Source organism: Diaphorina citri, unplaced genomic scaffold (genome assembly GCF_000475195.1).
Source record: "Diaphorina citri unplaced genomic scaffold, Diaci psyllid genome assembly version 1.1 scaffold241, whole genome shotgun sequence".
Taxonomy (NCBI): domain Eukaryota; kingdom Metazoa; phylum Arthropoda; class Insecta; order Hemiptera; family Psyllidae; genus Diaphorina; species Diaphorina citri.
Window position 1 is genome coordinate 93,381 of NW_007377678.1, and position 14,187 is coordinate 107,567.

The 14,187-nt window shown below is 39.6% G+C and overlaps 2 protein-coding genes across 2 annotated transcripts in view; both read left to right on the plus strand.

The window, feature by feature from the left end:
• LOC103506525 (cyclin-dependent kinase 12) overlaps nt 1-6,668 on the plus strand; it is a 59,280-nt gene extending 52,612 nt beyond the window's left edge. Inside the window, exons 12-14 of the mRNA XM_026821565.1 lie at nt 5,080-5,243; nt 5,774-5,970; nt 6,434-6,668. Of these exons, the coding sequence (XP_026677366.1) occupies nt 5,080-5,243; nt 5,774-5,970; nt 6,434-6,668 (596 nt within the window). The remainder of the gene's footprint in view (nt 1-5,079; nt 5,244-5,773; nt 5,971-6,433) is intronic.
• Nucleotides 6,669-9,215: 2,547 nt separating this feature from the next.
• Nucleotides 9,216-13,971, plus strand: LOC113466290 (transcriptional regulator ATRX homolog). The gene is made up of 7 exons (XM_026821566.1): nt 9,216-10,109; nt 10,868-11,012; nt 11,144-11,686; nt 12,472-12,611; nt 12,840-12,947; nt 13,013-13,159; nt 13,340-13,971. Exons 1-7 carry the CDS (start codon nt 9,216-9,218, stop codon nt 13,682-13,684), a joined length of 2,322 nt encoding a protein of 773 aa, XP_026677367.1. The 3' UTR covers nt 13,685-13,971.
• The last annotated feature ends 216 nt before the right edge of the window (nt 13,972-14,187 follow it).

Here is a 14,187-nt window from a genome sequence, read left to right on the forward strand (position 1 = left end):
GGAGTTACAGGATATAACAGCAGTGTACTGCATGCACGGCGCTATGGAAGTGTTACACGTACATCCTGGCGCAGTATGTGTACCTTTCATCCTTTGGGGGACAAGATGCTTTTCTTATAGATCTTGTACCCTTTTTTGCTTCTTCTACTTATCTCGATTACTTATGGATGGTTTAAAGTCCGAAAGGTCCCAACACCAAGTCCTGCTATCTCGCTAGATCACACACTTTTACCTTCCCTCCTCTTACTTAGAACCTAAAAATCATCAATTCGATATTAGTTCTATCCATGGAGTATCCTGTATTAATAATATCGCTAGCTCTATTTTATATGCCATGTATCGCGTCATGATATTACATTCTTATAATTATATAACTTTTTTTTATTCTCTACTTCTCTTCTTTGGGTCTTTAGTCTCGTTCCAACGTCTATTTTATTCTGTCTTGAGGTCGGTATTAAATATATAACACAAATCCCTAATTTATAGATCGGTGTGCCGTCTGGGCGCCGCTAGGGGTTGGATCAACGTTTCCGTCCGCGATAGTGAGTGTTTCTTGGCCCGACCGTCTTCCGGACCTACCCGCGTTTTTAACTGTAGTAGTTTATTATTTTTTGGGTTCCGTATATTCGGAAATTTCACTAGCACTCAATTTCCATTCTTAAGGACCCCCCCCCCCCCCCAAGTTTTAAAATCGAATTTTGAGCGCCGCAGGCAACATTTTTCAAAAAGTATTCTCCTGATTGTAGCTGAACACTAAGAAGGTCAGTTTCCAGTAAGTTTGTACAAATCTCAAAAAGCTTCGCGGGCCACAAAAATGGTCTGGCAAGCCACATGTGGCCCGCGGGCCGCTAGTTAAAAACCCCTGTTCTAGAACATTCCTAGTTCATAAAAAAAAATGTGACCATTTTTCTTATTTATTATTATTATTTTTTTCTTTTCAGATAGGAAAGGCAAAAAGCCTCTTTCTCCCCCCCTCCCTAGCTGTTTCCCCCTATCGACCATTTTGTTCTTATACGTCCAGTTAGAAAAATGGGGCGAGAAAATTGCAATCTCCAAGACAAAAAGAAGACGAAGGAGAAGAAGAAGAAGAAGGAGGAGGAGAAGACTAAGGAGAAGGAGAAGAAGAAGAAGGAGAAGGAGGAGAAGAAGAAGAAGAAGAAGACGAAGAAGGAGGAGAAAAAGAAGGAGAAGGAGAAGACGAAGAAAAAGAAGAAGAAGAAGAAGACGAAGAAAAAGAAGGAGAAGGAGAAGGAGGAGAAGAAGAAGAAGAAGAAGAAAAAATTATAGCGAAAAAAAAAAAATAGGTCAAGACAAAAGGAGAGAGAGAGAGAAAAGGAGTGACTGTATAGGGGGAATGAGAAAGAAAAAGAGGGGAGGGAGAGAGAGAGAGAGAGAGAGAGAGAAAGAGGGAGAGAGAAATACTAGAAGAAATTCTTGGCATAGTTCGTACTTGGAGAAAACAAGAGAGCGAGAGAGAAAGAGAGAGAGAGAGAGAGAGAGAGAGAGGGACATGAGAAAGTAGATTTGAAGCGAGAGAGAGAGGGAGAGAGAGGGGGAAATAGTTTTCCTGCCTTGGACTTTAGGAAGGTAAGTACCAGTCGTCTGGTAACCGGGAGGTTGTGGGTTCGATGTTAATCTACTTGAAATAGTTACGGATAAATCTGACGCCTTGGACTTTAGGAATGTAAGACCCACAAGTTTTTTTTTTTTTTTCTTCATTAGAGGCAACTGTAACTGCCAAGGTCTTATCATCCCGAAAGCGAAGAGAGGAGGACAGGATAGGAGAAAACCAGCCGTTCCGAGAACGAACCTTATCTGTTCAGGATAAATCCGCCCCCGGGCGGGAATGGAACCCGCGGCCTAGCGCTTACAAGGCAGACGTGCTACCTTCCAAGCTAACTAGGCTGGTACCCTTTATGTATTTGATAAGATAGTATTTTATTTGATAAGATTGTATTGATAAGAAGGTATTTTTTTTTTTTTTTTTTTTTTTTTTTTTAGGGGTTTTAGCGGGGGCAGAGGGAACTCAGGCTGGGTGAGTATGTGGGTAACTTGTCACGGAATGGAGGGTAAAACCCTTGTTATTGAAAACCTTGGCAGTTGTACAGTGGCGTAAACGCTCAGAAAAAGGGGACGTATTTTTCAATTTTGACGAAAATTTCCTCAAGAACCAACCTTCGAGATTGTATTAATTGAGCAAAATAGTTTTGATTTTATTATTACATTAGCCATACCTTTAATAAATAGCTATGAGAGTAACTCATCTCTAAGGAGATGGAGAGATGAAGTGAAAGAGGGCCTTAGAGAGAAAGGATGGAGAAAAGAGGAAGGATTAGAATACGAGATGGAAACGCCGACCCCAAATAGAATTGAGATAAAGCAAAATAAAAGGACAAGGGAGTAGCTCATCTCTATTTAAGTTTAATTAAGCTTTGGATTAAGTTATTCATTGTACAACATGCGTAAAAATTCAATTGTAAAATCCCCCTCTCCCTCATTTACAGGCAAACATCGAGCTGCTTCAGTTGGAAGTGATTTCCAAACTGTGCGGCACGCCGACCCCGGCCGTGTGGCCCGCGGTTATCAAGCTCCCCCTGTGGCACACCATCAAGCCGAAGAAAATCCACAGGCGACGGCTACGGGAGGAGTTCAGTTTGATGCCGCCAGGGGCGCTGGATCTGCTGGATAAAATGCTGGAGTTAGACCCAGAGCGGAGGATTACGGCAGAACAGGCGCTCAAATCCGTGTGGCTTAAGAATGTTCATCCTGAGAGGTATGTGGGAGGACGGTAGCTTGGTTTTCTACTTTCAACCAGCTTAGAAGGGTGGCGAAATTGACTTGTAAGCGCTAGGTCGCGGTTTAGATTCCCGCCTGGACGGACTTTATCCTGAACAGGTGAGGTTCGTTCTCGAAATGGCTGGTTTTTTTTTACTACCTACTTGAGTAGGGCAGGTAGGTGCCGAATTGCCCATGTACCTACTTAGTATTTCTTTCTTCTTTGAAGTACCTATTTTGTACTTGAGTAAAAATTAAATCTTGTCCTCCTTTCCTCTTCAATGTTGGAAAGATAACACCTCAGTAGTCATGGTTCCCGATATGAAACCCCCCAAAAAATGATGTGACTATTGCATATCTTGACCAACAGATAATTTTATTTACCTAATTCATATCTTGACCTTCAACTAATTATTTACCTGTTGTTATATTTCCAGCATGCCACCACCTCAGTTACCAACATGGCAGGATTGTCATGAGCTGTGGAGCAAGAAACGACGTCGTCAGTTAAGAGGGGACCCGATGGAAATGCAAGCGGCTGCCCCCATCCAGAGCAACAGCACCAACAATAGTAGTAGACCCCTAATGGAACCACTGGCTGCTGGCGGGTTGGTATAAATTCTTTACTTTCTCCCTCCTCTATCTTTTTTAGCCCCTTCGATTCGATTTTGACCCCTGCTTTTCTTTCATTCGATTTTTTAAGTTTTGTTTAAAACATGAGTTAGGGGAAAAAATACCCCTTCGATTCGATTTTTACCCCTGCTTTTCGTTTTCCTTCGATTTTTTTTCTCCGTTTAAAACGGGAGCTAGAATTTTTTTTTTTTAAAGGCTTTAATGGCAGGATTCTCACCTAGTGAGCTCTTCCACCCAACCGGTTTTTGTCAACTTAATAGCTGACATTAAAATGAGATAAACGGATAATAGATAAACTTTTTTCCTCCCAAGTCTATTAATTTATCATTTTTTCCTTTGAATTTTCTTTATATTTTTATTTTACTTTTCTCCGAAATATTTTTTTATTTCACTTTAATATAATTTTTCTGGATTTTCCGTCAATCTTTTTGTTACATCACGTTTCATTTTTATTCCTTGAAATTTTCTTTAAATTCCTTTACAATTACATTTCATTTAATTTTTCTCCGAAATATTCTTTTTCTCAACAGGTTTTTTGCTTTCTTTCTCTTAATATATTTTTCCTTTGTTTCTTTCCTCTGTTTTCTTATTGGTTTTCCATTATTATTATTATTCTTTTATTTATTTTGTTTCGTTTCTCTTGCTTTTCTGTTTTATTTCGCGCTGGTGTCTACTTCGCTCGGAACAGAAATAACATTGGATCCGTGCCTGGTCACCCTTCAGCTCATCTGACAACCGGCCCTGGACCGAATAGCAACAGGTAGAGTATTTAGCATCTCCTAGGGGGGGTAGCGTAAACAGGAGGGCGCGGGTTCAATCCCAGGCGAGGCGTCGAATTTCGGCCTGTTTACTTTCCTTTTCCTACAAGGGAAGTGGTGTAATCGGCTGAATTTATTTGAGATTAGGAGGGCGCGAGTTCAATCCCAGTTGAATCATAAAATTTCAGCTTTTTTTACTTTCCTTATCCTACAAGGGAAGTGATGTAATCAGCTGAATTTATTGGAGATTTTGACTAGAGCTTTAAGAGTTAGGTGGTAGAAGATTCCTCAGGTAAACACAGGTTATAATGACTTTTAGGTTAGAATCTTACTTATCAAGGGGCGAAAACACAGGCTATAGGCTACAAGACACAAGGGCCTAGGATTAGACTCAGAGGTGTGTGACAGTCCTGGCGTGGCAGTCAGGAGGGTGTGGGTTCGATCCCGGCGAAGGCATGGTTTCCTTCGCTCAAACTTGCTATGAAGGTTGACTCAAAAGTTCCAGACCAGAGGGTTCAACGTTAAAAAGTTCGGTAATCCCAGAGTCATATCTTGAGAATTTGTAACTTTGAAAGTAAAAAGTTGCAAGCTGTCATGACAAATATTCTCATGTCAAGTCTCTACACTTGCGTAACCGGAAGTTGCGGGTTCGATTCCCGACCGGAACAGACTTTACTCAAATTTTCTCAAAAAAAGAGGAAAAGAAATGTATATAATTTTTATGACGTCACGGTTATTTCAACTTTTTTGGTTGAATCGTTCACCCCGATTGGTAATCGATCCCGCGACCTAAGCGGTGTTAATGCAGAGGCGTTACCCTTCAAGGTAACCCTTCTAAATCATAAATTATTATTATTATTATGATTATGAAACCGAAAGTCTCTTAACAATTTTTCGGTTTCTCTCTTTACAGACGAGTTGGTAGCGTTGAAGAAAGTTCGTCTAGAGAATGAGAAAGAAGGATTCCCCATTACGGCTGTGAGAGAAATCAAAATCCTGCGACAACTCAATCATAAGAACATTGTTAATCTACGTGAAATAGTTACGGATAAGTCTGACGCCCTGGACTTTAGGAAGGTAAGTAAGAGTCGTCTGATAAGCGGGAGGTTGTGGGTTTGATGTTAATCTACCTGACATAGTCACGGATAAGTCTGACGCCCTGTGCCCTAAATCACCAAAGTATGGAAAAGTATTTACAATTCCATATTTTGATATGATTCGTCCAAATTCAAAATTCTGCTTTTCCAAAAGAGGAAGACTTTGAAGTAAAGCCCAACTACTTCCGCACTAGTTCTTTTGGTTGGATGAAATAGACGTTTCTTTATTCGACTTCCGCTTTGGAAGGTGGATGTCAAATTATCACTGTAATTGAAAGCAAAGAGTTGCGTGTTGGATTGCTTTGAATTGAAGCAACTGCCATGAAAGGTATTGTATTTCTGCATCTGACTTGTATCCTGTTGAACTGCGTTCAATTTCTGTACTAATAATAATCAATGTTGCTTGTCTAAATTAAATGCAATTCAATTTTTCTTGTTTAAAGTTACTTTTATTCAATGTTTCTTGTTTAAATTCAATTTAATTCAATGTTGCTCGTTCTCACATTGCAGGACAAAGGCTCGTTCTATCTAGTGTTCGAATACATGGACCATGATCTGATGGGTCTCCTAGAATCCGGAATGGTAGATTTCAACGAAGTGAACAATGCATCCATCATGCGACAACTCTTGGACGGACTTAGCTATTGTCACAAGCGGAACTTTCTACATCGGGATATCAAGTGCTCCAACATTCTTATGAACAATAGGTGCGTGTGTGTGACTTATTCAATAAAGATATTTTGGCCAGTCTGGTTAGCTCTTAGGGCAGCGCATCTCCCTTGTAAGCGCTAGGTCGCGGGTTCGATTCCCGCCCGGGGCGGATTTTATCCTACACGGAGGTTTGTTTTATTTTACTGCTGGGATATTAAATTACATAGTGGAAGTAGTTATTTAGGCTGTTAGCTTTGAACAAGATATCCCAACAGTTTAATTACCTCTTCAGTGAATTTGCAGTACTGTTTTTTTTTTTTTTTTTTTTTTTTTATAAACCTCAGTGGTGTGGGGGTTCGCACGGTGAGCTTTTGAGTCTGCAGGTTGTTGGTTCGAGTCCAAGTCAAGTCATAAAATTTACCATAGTATGTTAAGCAGGGAACGACATTTGTGATAAGCAGTTATGTTCAACACAATTAAAATTCCTTTTGTAACTTATTTTTCCCTGATGTTTCACAGAGGTGAGGTGAAGCTGGCAGATTTCGGTCTGGCACGTCTGTACAATGCCGAAGACCGACAGCGACCGTACACTAACAAGGTGATCACACTGTGGTATCGACCGCCCGAGTTACTCCTGGGAGAGGAGAGATATGGTCCTGCTATAGACGTGTGGTCCTGTGGGTGTATCCTGGGAGAACTGTTTGTCAAGAAGCCTTTATTCCAAGTAAGTCCTGATCCTGGTCATGATTCTTGATTTCTGTTCCTTAAGAAAAAAAAAAAAAAAAAAACTTTCAATTTGCGGGCTAAAAAATTTCCGGAGGGACGGGCCCAGCTTGTTGTGCTTGTGATGGGTTGAATGATAAAATAGAAAGTAAAAAATCAGGCATCAATTTTAATGTGGGGCCCAATTGGTACATAGACCCTCTCAAACCCGGTACCCAACTGGTCACTGACCCTTGCAACTTCAGGACCCAACTGGTACTAAAAAAAAAGTTTTTTGGGACCCTCCCTACACCTCAGCCTCTATTTTGGCTTCTTGTGTATGGTGCTATTTTTCGATGGGTAACAAAATTGTTGGGAGTTAGTGAAATCGCGGATTAAGTAATTTTTGAAACCCACCAGTCTATTTATCCTGACGTATACACTACCGTCTCAGGTTGGGATATATCTGAAATAGGGGTTCCCAAACTTGCTCAAGCCACGGACCACTTTTGACTTTCATGATTCCCCACGGACCTCTCAGTACCCCCTCCCACCTTTTAAATAAAAATGAAATTATTTACAAAGATTCATATAAGTAAAACACATGGAAAGGTAGGTAGGTAGGTAGGTACTTTCAACATTAGGTAGGGAAAAAATTGACTTTTTTAGGGGGAAAATTGACTTTTTTCCCCCCTTTTTTTAGTGGGAAACTAGATTTTTCCCCCGAATAGAATATGGATTTTTTTTTCTTTTGGGACCACCTCGTGGACCACTTGAAACCTTCTCGCGGATGGTGGTCCGTGGGCCACAGTTTGGGAATCCCTACTCTAAAACGTCTTAAGGACCAATATAAATATGATAGGTGCTGTGGAATAGGTAATCATCTTAGAAACTACTCAGGTCAAGTAAATATGTGAAATTAGAATGTGTGATTTTTTTTTCTCCCGAAGTGCTTTACGAAATCAGTTTAGTATCAAAGTGAGTGAGAAATACGCCACGCTTATCTTTATTGTGAAAAAATTAGTGAGTGTATTGTGAATTACTCGATATCGGCACTGGCAGTGTGGTAAGTGTTTTTATTTTAACTATTTGGGTTGCACAAAATGGGGTAGGTATCCTTGAAGGAAGAAATACTAACGACGCGCAACGTTGGTTAACTTTAGTGATCCGTGGCAAACTGAAGCTTTCAACGTGCTATCGCCGCTGGCCACTCTGGCCATAAAAGTTGGATCATATCAGAATCAATATTTCTTTTTTTAGATAGAGAGAACTGTAACTGCTAAGGTCTTATCGTCCCGAAAGTGGAGAGAGAAAGACAGGATAGGAGAAAGCCAGCCTTTCCGAGAAGGAACCTTATCTGTTTCGGATAAAATCCGCCCCGGATGGGAATCGAACCCACGGCCTAGCGCTTATAAGGCAGATTGTATTAATCGAGTCTTAAGTGAAGTCATAAAATTTAGCAAAGTGCAAATTTAGCAATGTGAAACCGGTATGCTTCAAAGGGTTAATCAAGGAACAACATTTGTGACAAGAGTTCATATTTTTGCTTTTCTTGTTCTACGGAACAATAATAAAAACGCAAAAATTAGATGTCTTGGTTTTTATTTACTAGTAGATAGATTTTAATAAGGGCTCGGTCAATTACCCACCTTTCTAGACGTAGCTTAACCTAAGTGAAGCTATCACATAGACATTTGTAAAGATCGTGTTGCGCTTGAATCGCTTGAAAGTGGTACCATTTCATTACCGACCACCTAAAACCCACCCTTAAACATTGAATCTTTTGCATTACTTAGGTTATTAGTCATTACTATTCTGTATTACAAGACCCGTTTTATCCAAAAGGGTCCTAGTAGTGTTAGCCTCTTCTTTATAAAATTAAAAGCCTTTTATAAATTCTGCGTCCATTTTTGATATTTTTGTTAGTTATATATTAGGTACCTACCTGTTATGTACCTAAAAAGAAATAATAATGAATGTACTTATAATAAGGTTAGATGATACCCAGATGAAATTGTAATAAATTTATGTTTAAAAATTAAATAAAAAAATTAAAAGTTTGAAATTCAAATGTCCTGTGTTATTAATTGGTGATTTTCCTGAAGTTAAAAAACGGAGCTTATTTGAGGTATTTTTGAAGTTTTAATAGAAATACGACTCGAATAGGAATAATAATAATAATAATGCTTATTTATACTGCTCGCATAGGACTGTAAAGTCCCTTTACTCCAGCAGTAGGCTACTACTATTATTGTAGGTCCGAAATCTAAAAAAGAAGTGACACTTGATACTAAACGAGAGAAAAAACCAACGTCAGGACCTAAGTCAAGGAAAGATAATAGTGATTCCGAATCGGAAATTAAACCAGAACCTAAATCAAAGAAAGAAAAGACAACAGATGCTGAGCTAGAGAAAAAGGTAACCTCAGGACCTAAATCAAAGAAAGTGACATCAGAAGAAAAGACACGACCAGGACCTAAGTCAAAGAAAGATCAAGCTAAGAGTAAAGAATCAATGGATAGTGACTCTGAACCTAGTCATGAACAAATTTCAAAGAAAAAGAAATCAACTTGGAATTCCTCAGATTCCGACAGTGACCATGAAACCTCCAAACAGAAATCTGGAGGTAGAAAACTCGATCAAATCAAAACGAAGAAAGAAACAAGATAAAGCGAAAGCCAAAGTAGATATTTACAGCTCGAGTGATTCTGAGCCTGAAGTAAAACCGGGTCCGAAATGTAAAAAAGAAGTGACACCTGATACTAAACGAGAGAAAAAACCAACGTCAGGACCTAAGTCAAGGAAAGATAAAAGCAAAGAAGTTAGTCTTTCTAGTGATTCCGAATCGGAAATTAAACCAGAACCTAAATCAAAGAAAGAAAAGACAACAGACGTTGAGCTAGAGAAAAAGGTAACCTCAGGACCCAAATCAAAGAAAGTGACATCAGAAGAAAAGACACGACCAGGACCTAAGTCAAAGAAAGATCAAGCTAAGAGTAAAGAATCAATGGATGGTGATTCTGAACCTAGTCATGAACAAATTTCAAAGAAAAAGAAATCAATATGGAATTCCTCAGATTCCGACAGTGACCATGAAACCTCCAAACAGAAATCTGGAGGTAGAAAACTCGATCAAATCAAAACGAAGAAAGTGAAAAGTTCAAGCGAAAGGAAACAAATTGGACCTTTATCATCCAAAAGAGAAAAGGCGAAAACCATTGAACCAGAGGCGAAGAGGAAGAAATTGAACACGGACAATGACACATCTGACGAGGAGGCAGAGTTGAGTAAAAACACGAGTAAACCGAAACCATCTCGTAGACGAAGAATGATGTCCGTATCAACAGTACAAAGCTATGACGAATCTGACGAGAAATCTACCAAGAACAAACGTGATGTGAAGAGAAATGAAGACAGCAGTGCTGAGGAGTTAGTGAGTCCTTTGAAAACAAAGGCGTACTACAAATGCGTTGGATTCCAATCCACGGAGAATCTTGATAATGCTCTGCTGAGAAATATTTTGTTCCTACAGAATCAACCCAGCTCGGGAGATAGCGAGCGAAGAACGAAGGTTCTGGACGAGCTGAATGCCTTGCTGTCGAAAATCGGCAAACCTAAAACATCGGACGAACCAAGCCAAACGAAACGTGAAGAGGGAACGAAAACGGAGCCTGCAAGTGAAGTGAAAACGAATGTTGTTCCTGAAAATTCCGATACGAGTAAGGACCGTGTGAGTGATTTGCCACGAGCATCAGTGAGACAACACGAAGAGAAAAGTAAACCTGCTGAAAGTAGTGTTAATCACACGGAACCTACTAAGCCTAGTGCACCTGTACTACTACCTCCTCCTATACCACCTCCCATGTTCCTTACTGGATTCGGAGTGCCATCATTAGACGATGAAGATGATCTGGATATTGATAATCTGTTCAAAGCTGCTTACTCTGATCTTAGCCTGTCTAAAATACCCACTGAACCTTTGCCGAGGCGAAGAGGAAGAAATTGAATACGGACAATGACACATCTGACGAGGAGGCAGAGTTGAGTAAAAACACGAGTAAACCGAAACCATCTCGTAGACGAAGAATGAGGTCCGTATCAACAGTACAAAGCCATGATGAATCTGATGGGGAATCTAGCAAGAACAAACGTGATGTGAAGAGAAATGAAGACAGCAGTCCTGAGGAGTTAGTGAGTCCTTTGAAAACAAAGGCGTACTACAAATGCGTTGGATTCCAATCCACGGAGAATCTTGATGAAGCGCATCGCGACACAGATGATAAAACTGCTAAGGAGAAAAAGTTTAAGAAATCCAACTACGTACAACTTGATACTCGCGAAGAAACGAAAGAGGCGAAAAAGAAAGCGCAATCGAAGAAGTCAAAACTAACTGAAGGTGATTCCACGGATTTCGAGATGATAAAAGTGCTAAAGAGAAAAAGTTCAAGAACGTACAACTTGATACTCGCGAAGAAACGAAAGAGTCGAAAAAGAAAGCCCAATCCAAGAAGTCAAAACTAACTGAAGGTGATTCCACGGATTTCGGTTCCGGGGAAATACCGTACGGGTCTCCGCTGTTAGGAGGAACCAAGAAGCAAACTGATGGACAGTCGAAACAAGAAGATAGCAAGACAAGGAAATGGTCCAGATCCCGCTCTAGTTCGGTTGTAAAGGAACTGAGAGACACATCAGATGAAGATAAACGGTCCAAACATAGCAAAGGTAAGAAATCTGCAGTCAAGCAAACCCATGCAGGTTTTTCATCAAAAGATGAAGGCAACAAAACATCTGTGAAAGGAATTTCAATGGAAGAGGAAGACCGGTCTAAATCTAAAAGTAAGAAAATTACAAGCAAGAGATCCTCTATTGCTAAAGAAACACCAGTAGACTCGTCATCCGAAGATGAACGCTCAAAAGTCAAATCTAAAAAGAAAGGAGCTAAAGTCAAGATAACACCTGTAAAGAAATCTGTTCCGGACTCTTCTAATGAAGAAGAATCTCTCAAAGCTAAGAATAAAGTCAAGGAAGCAAAACGCAAACGATCTCGCTCCAATTCATCTACTCTCAAAGATCCCATAGCTAATTCATCAGACGATGATGAAGGTGCTAAAACTAAAGAAGCTGTTGTCAAGAAATCTCCTGCTGTGAAAGAATCTGTTCCCTATTCTTCATCATCGGAAGAAGATGAAGAGCTAGGTCAATTCATGAAAGCAGAACTAATGAAGTTCATGAAAGCAGAGCTGTCAGAACAAATAAAGACGAAATCCGTAAGAAGTGAAACCTCCCCTGGTATACCTGATTGTGATAGCTCGATTGCATGTTTAATGTAAACTTTGCTAATGCTGCGCGTACTCTCTTGACCTTCAAACGAAAGTAAAAATAACCGGAATTGTGAAGAAAAAAAACTATGTAATACCAACAAGAATCACAACTTGATGGCGTTTCTCTCTTTCTGGTTAGGATGGGTGCAGGATACGTCTATTACTTTCTATTACCACAATACTAGTGGTTCTGTGAACCGAAGAACTCGGTAAAAGGCTTTGAATTTTGGCTCTCTCCCAAGATGCAAAGCAAGCCTTCCACCAGTACAGCGCAGGCCACAGAGAAGAAAAGCTCAAAGAAGAAATCCAAATCAGAATGGAATGAGGAGGACGAGGAGGAAGATGATGAAGAATTGAAAGAATTCATGAAGCTTGAACTCGAGAAGTTGAATAAAAATCTCAAAACAAGCAACAAATCCTATCTGGACAAGTTCTATGAGCAAGATCCGAAACTAAAGCAAGCAGTTGTAGAAGTAAATACTGACTGTACGTCAAAACGCAAACGATCTCGCTCCAATTCATCTACTCTCAAAGATCCCATAGCTAATTCATCAGACGATGAAGGTGCTAAAAGTAAAGAAGCTGTTGTCAAGAAATCTCCTGCTGTGAAAGAATCTGTTCCCTATTCTTCATCGGAAGAAGATGAAGAGCTAGGTCAATTCATGAAAGCAGAACTAATGAAGTTCATGAAAGCAGAGCTGTCAGAACAAATAAAGACCAAGGAAGCAAAACGCAAACGATCTTCATCTACTCTCAAAGATCCCATAGCTAATTCATCAGACGATGAAGGTGCTAAAACCAAAGAAGCTGTTGTCAAGAAATCTCCTGCTGTGAAAGAATCTGTTCCCTATTCTTCATCATCAGAAGAAGATGAAGAGTTAGGTCAATTCATGAAAGCAGAACTAATGAAGTTCATGAAAGCAGAGCTGTCAGAACAAATAAAGAAGAAGACGGGAAAAGAAACCAAGTCCCCCAAGATGCAAAGCAAGCCTTCCACCAGTACAGCGCAGGCCACAGAGAAGAAGAGCTCAAAGACCCCAAGATGCAAAGCAAGCCTTCCACCAGTACAGCGCAGGCCACAGAGAAGAAGAAATCAAAGAAGAAATTCAAATCAGAATGGAATGAGGAAGACGAGGAGGAAGATGATGAAGAATTGAAAGAATTCATGAAGCTTGAACTCGAGAAGTTGAATAAAAATCTCAAGACAAGCAACAAATCCTATCTGGACAAGTGAACATTTCATGTTCCGGTGTCCTTTTTGGGGCCGTGAGAAAATCTCTTGGATTCTCTTCGCTTTACTGTTTCATTCAATTTTCTGAGGAAAAAAGGAGAATTGAAAGAATTCATGAAGCTTGAACTCGAGAAGTTGAATAAAAATCTCAAGACAAGCAACAAATCCTATCTGGACAAGTTCTATGAGCAAGATCCGAAACTAAAGCAAGCAGTTGTAGAAGTAAATACTGACTGTACGTTGATCAGTCAGCGACGACGTAGTTCATGTGATGTGTCCAAGATGATACGTACTGACTTTGATCTCTACAGTAGCATGAATTGTGATACGGATAATCAAATGCCCAGTATGTCCTTCCTCAATACATTTGATCCGGATATTGTTGATAATGTTCCTATTATAGATGATATAATATTGGATCCTGAAGCTCAGGACTTCTTGATTGCAAGTGATGATTCCAATGGAAATATGCTGAGTGATCTGATTGATAGTATTGATGTGACTGAAGTCGAATAAACCTCACTTGTGTCCTTATCTCCCTACCTAACTTTTTTCCTTTATTACAATCCAAAGTATTTGAGAAAGTTACCGATTCTGAAAGACTACAAACATCGCTAGAAGAAGTATCTCTCTATCAAATTTGTAAATGATATGAGAATGTTACCACTTTTGAAAGGCTAAAGCCTTTGGTGGCTAAGCTCATAAGAAGAGCTGATTTAAATGAGGTGTGACTGCATCAGTGATGTTAGTAGTCCTATAATTATAAGTGCCACTTTTAAATACCTACAATTTCCTAGACAGGATTTCTTACCTAATATTACCTATTTATTTTTCTGATAGCTTATAAAACATTTTATGTTCCGGTGTCCTTTTTGGGGCCGTGAGAAAATCTCTTGGATTCTCTTCGCTTTACTGTTTCATTCAATTTTCTGAGGAAAAAAGGGCTTATAAAAGTTGTAATTTTATTTGATAACTTAGAAAATAACCTGACATTTGATTGGACGGTTCCTTTCTATCAA

What these genes read in the sequence shown, in the direction of transcription:
- LOC113466290 (XM_026821566.1), top strand. Translation starts at nt 9,216, where the DNA reads ATGAAACCTCCAAACAGAAATCTGGAGGTAGAAAACTCGATCAAATCA. An exon ending in GATTCCAATCCACGGAGAAT is followed by an intron (nt 10,110 to 10,867) that starts CTTGATAATGCT and finishes TCCACGGAGAAT; the next exon opens with CTTGATGAAGCGCATCGCGA. An exon ending in GAAGTCAAAACTAACTGAAG is followed by an intron (nt 11,013 to 11,143) that starts GTGATTCCACGG and finishes AACTAACTGAAG; the next exon opens with GTGATTCCACGGATTTCGGT.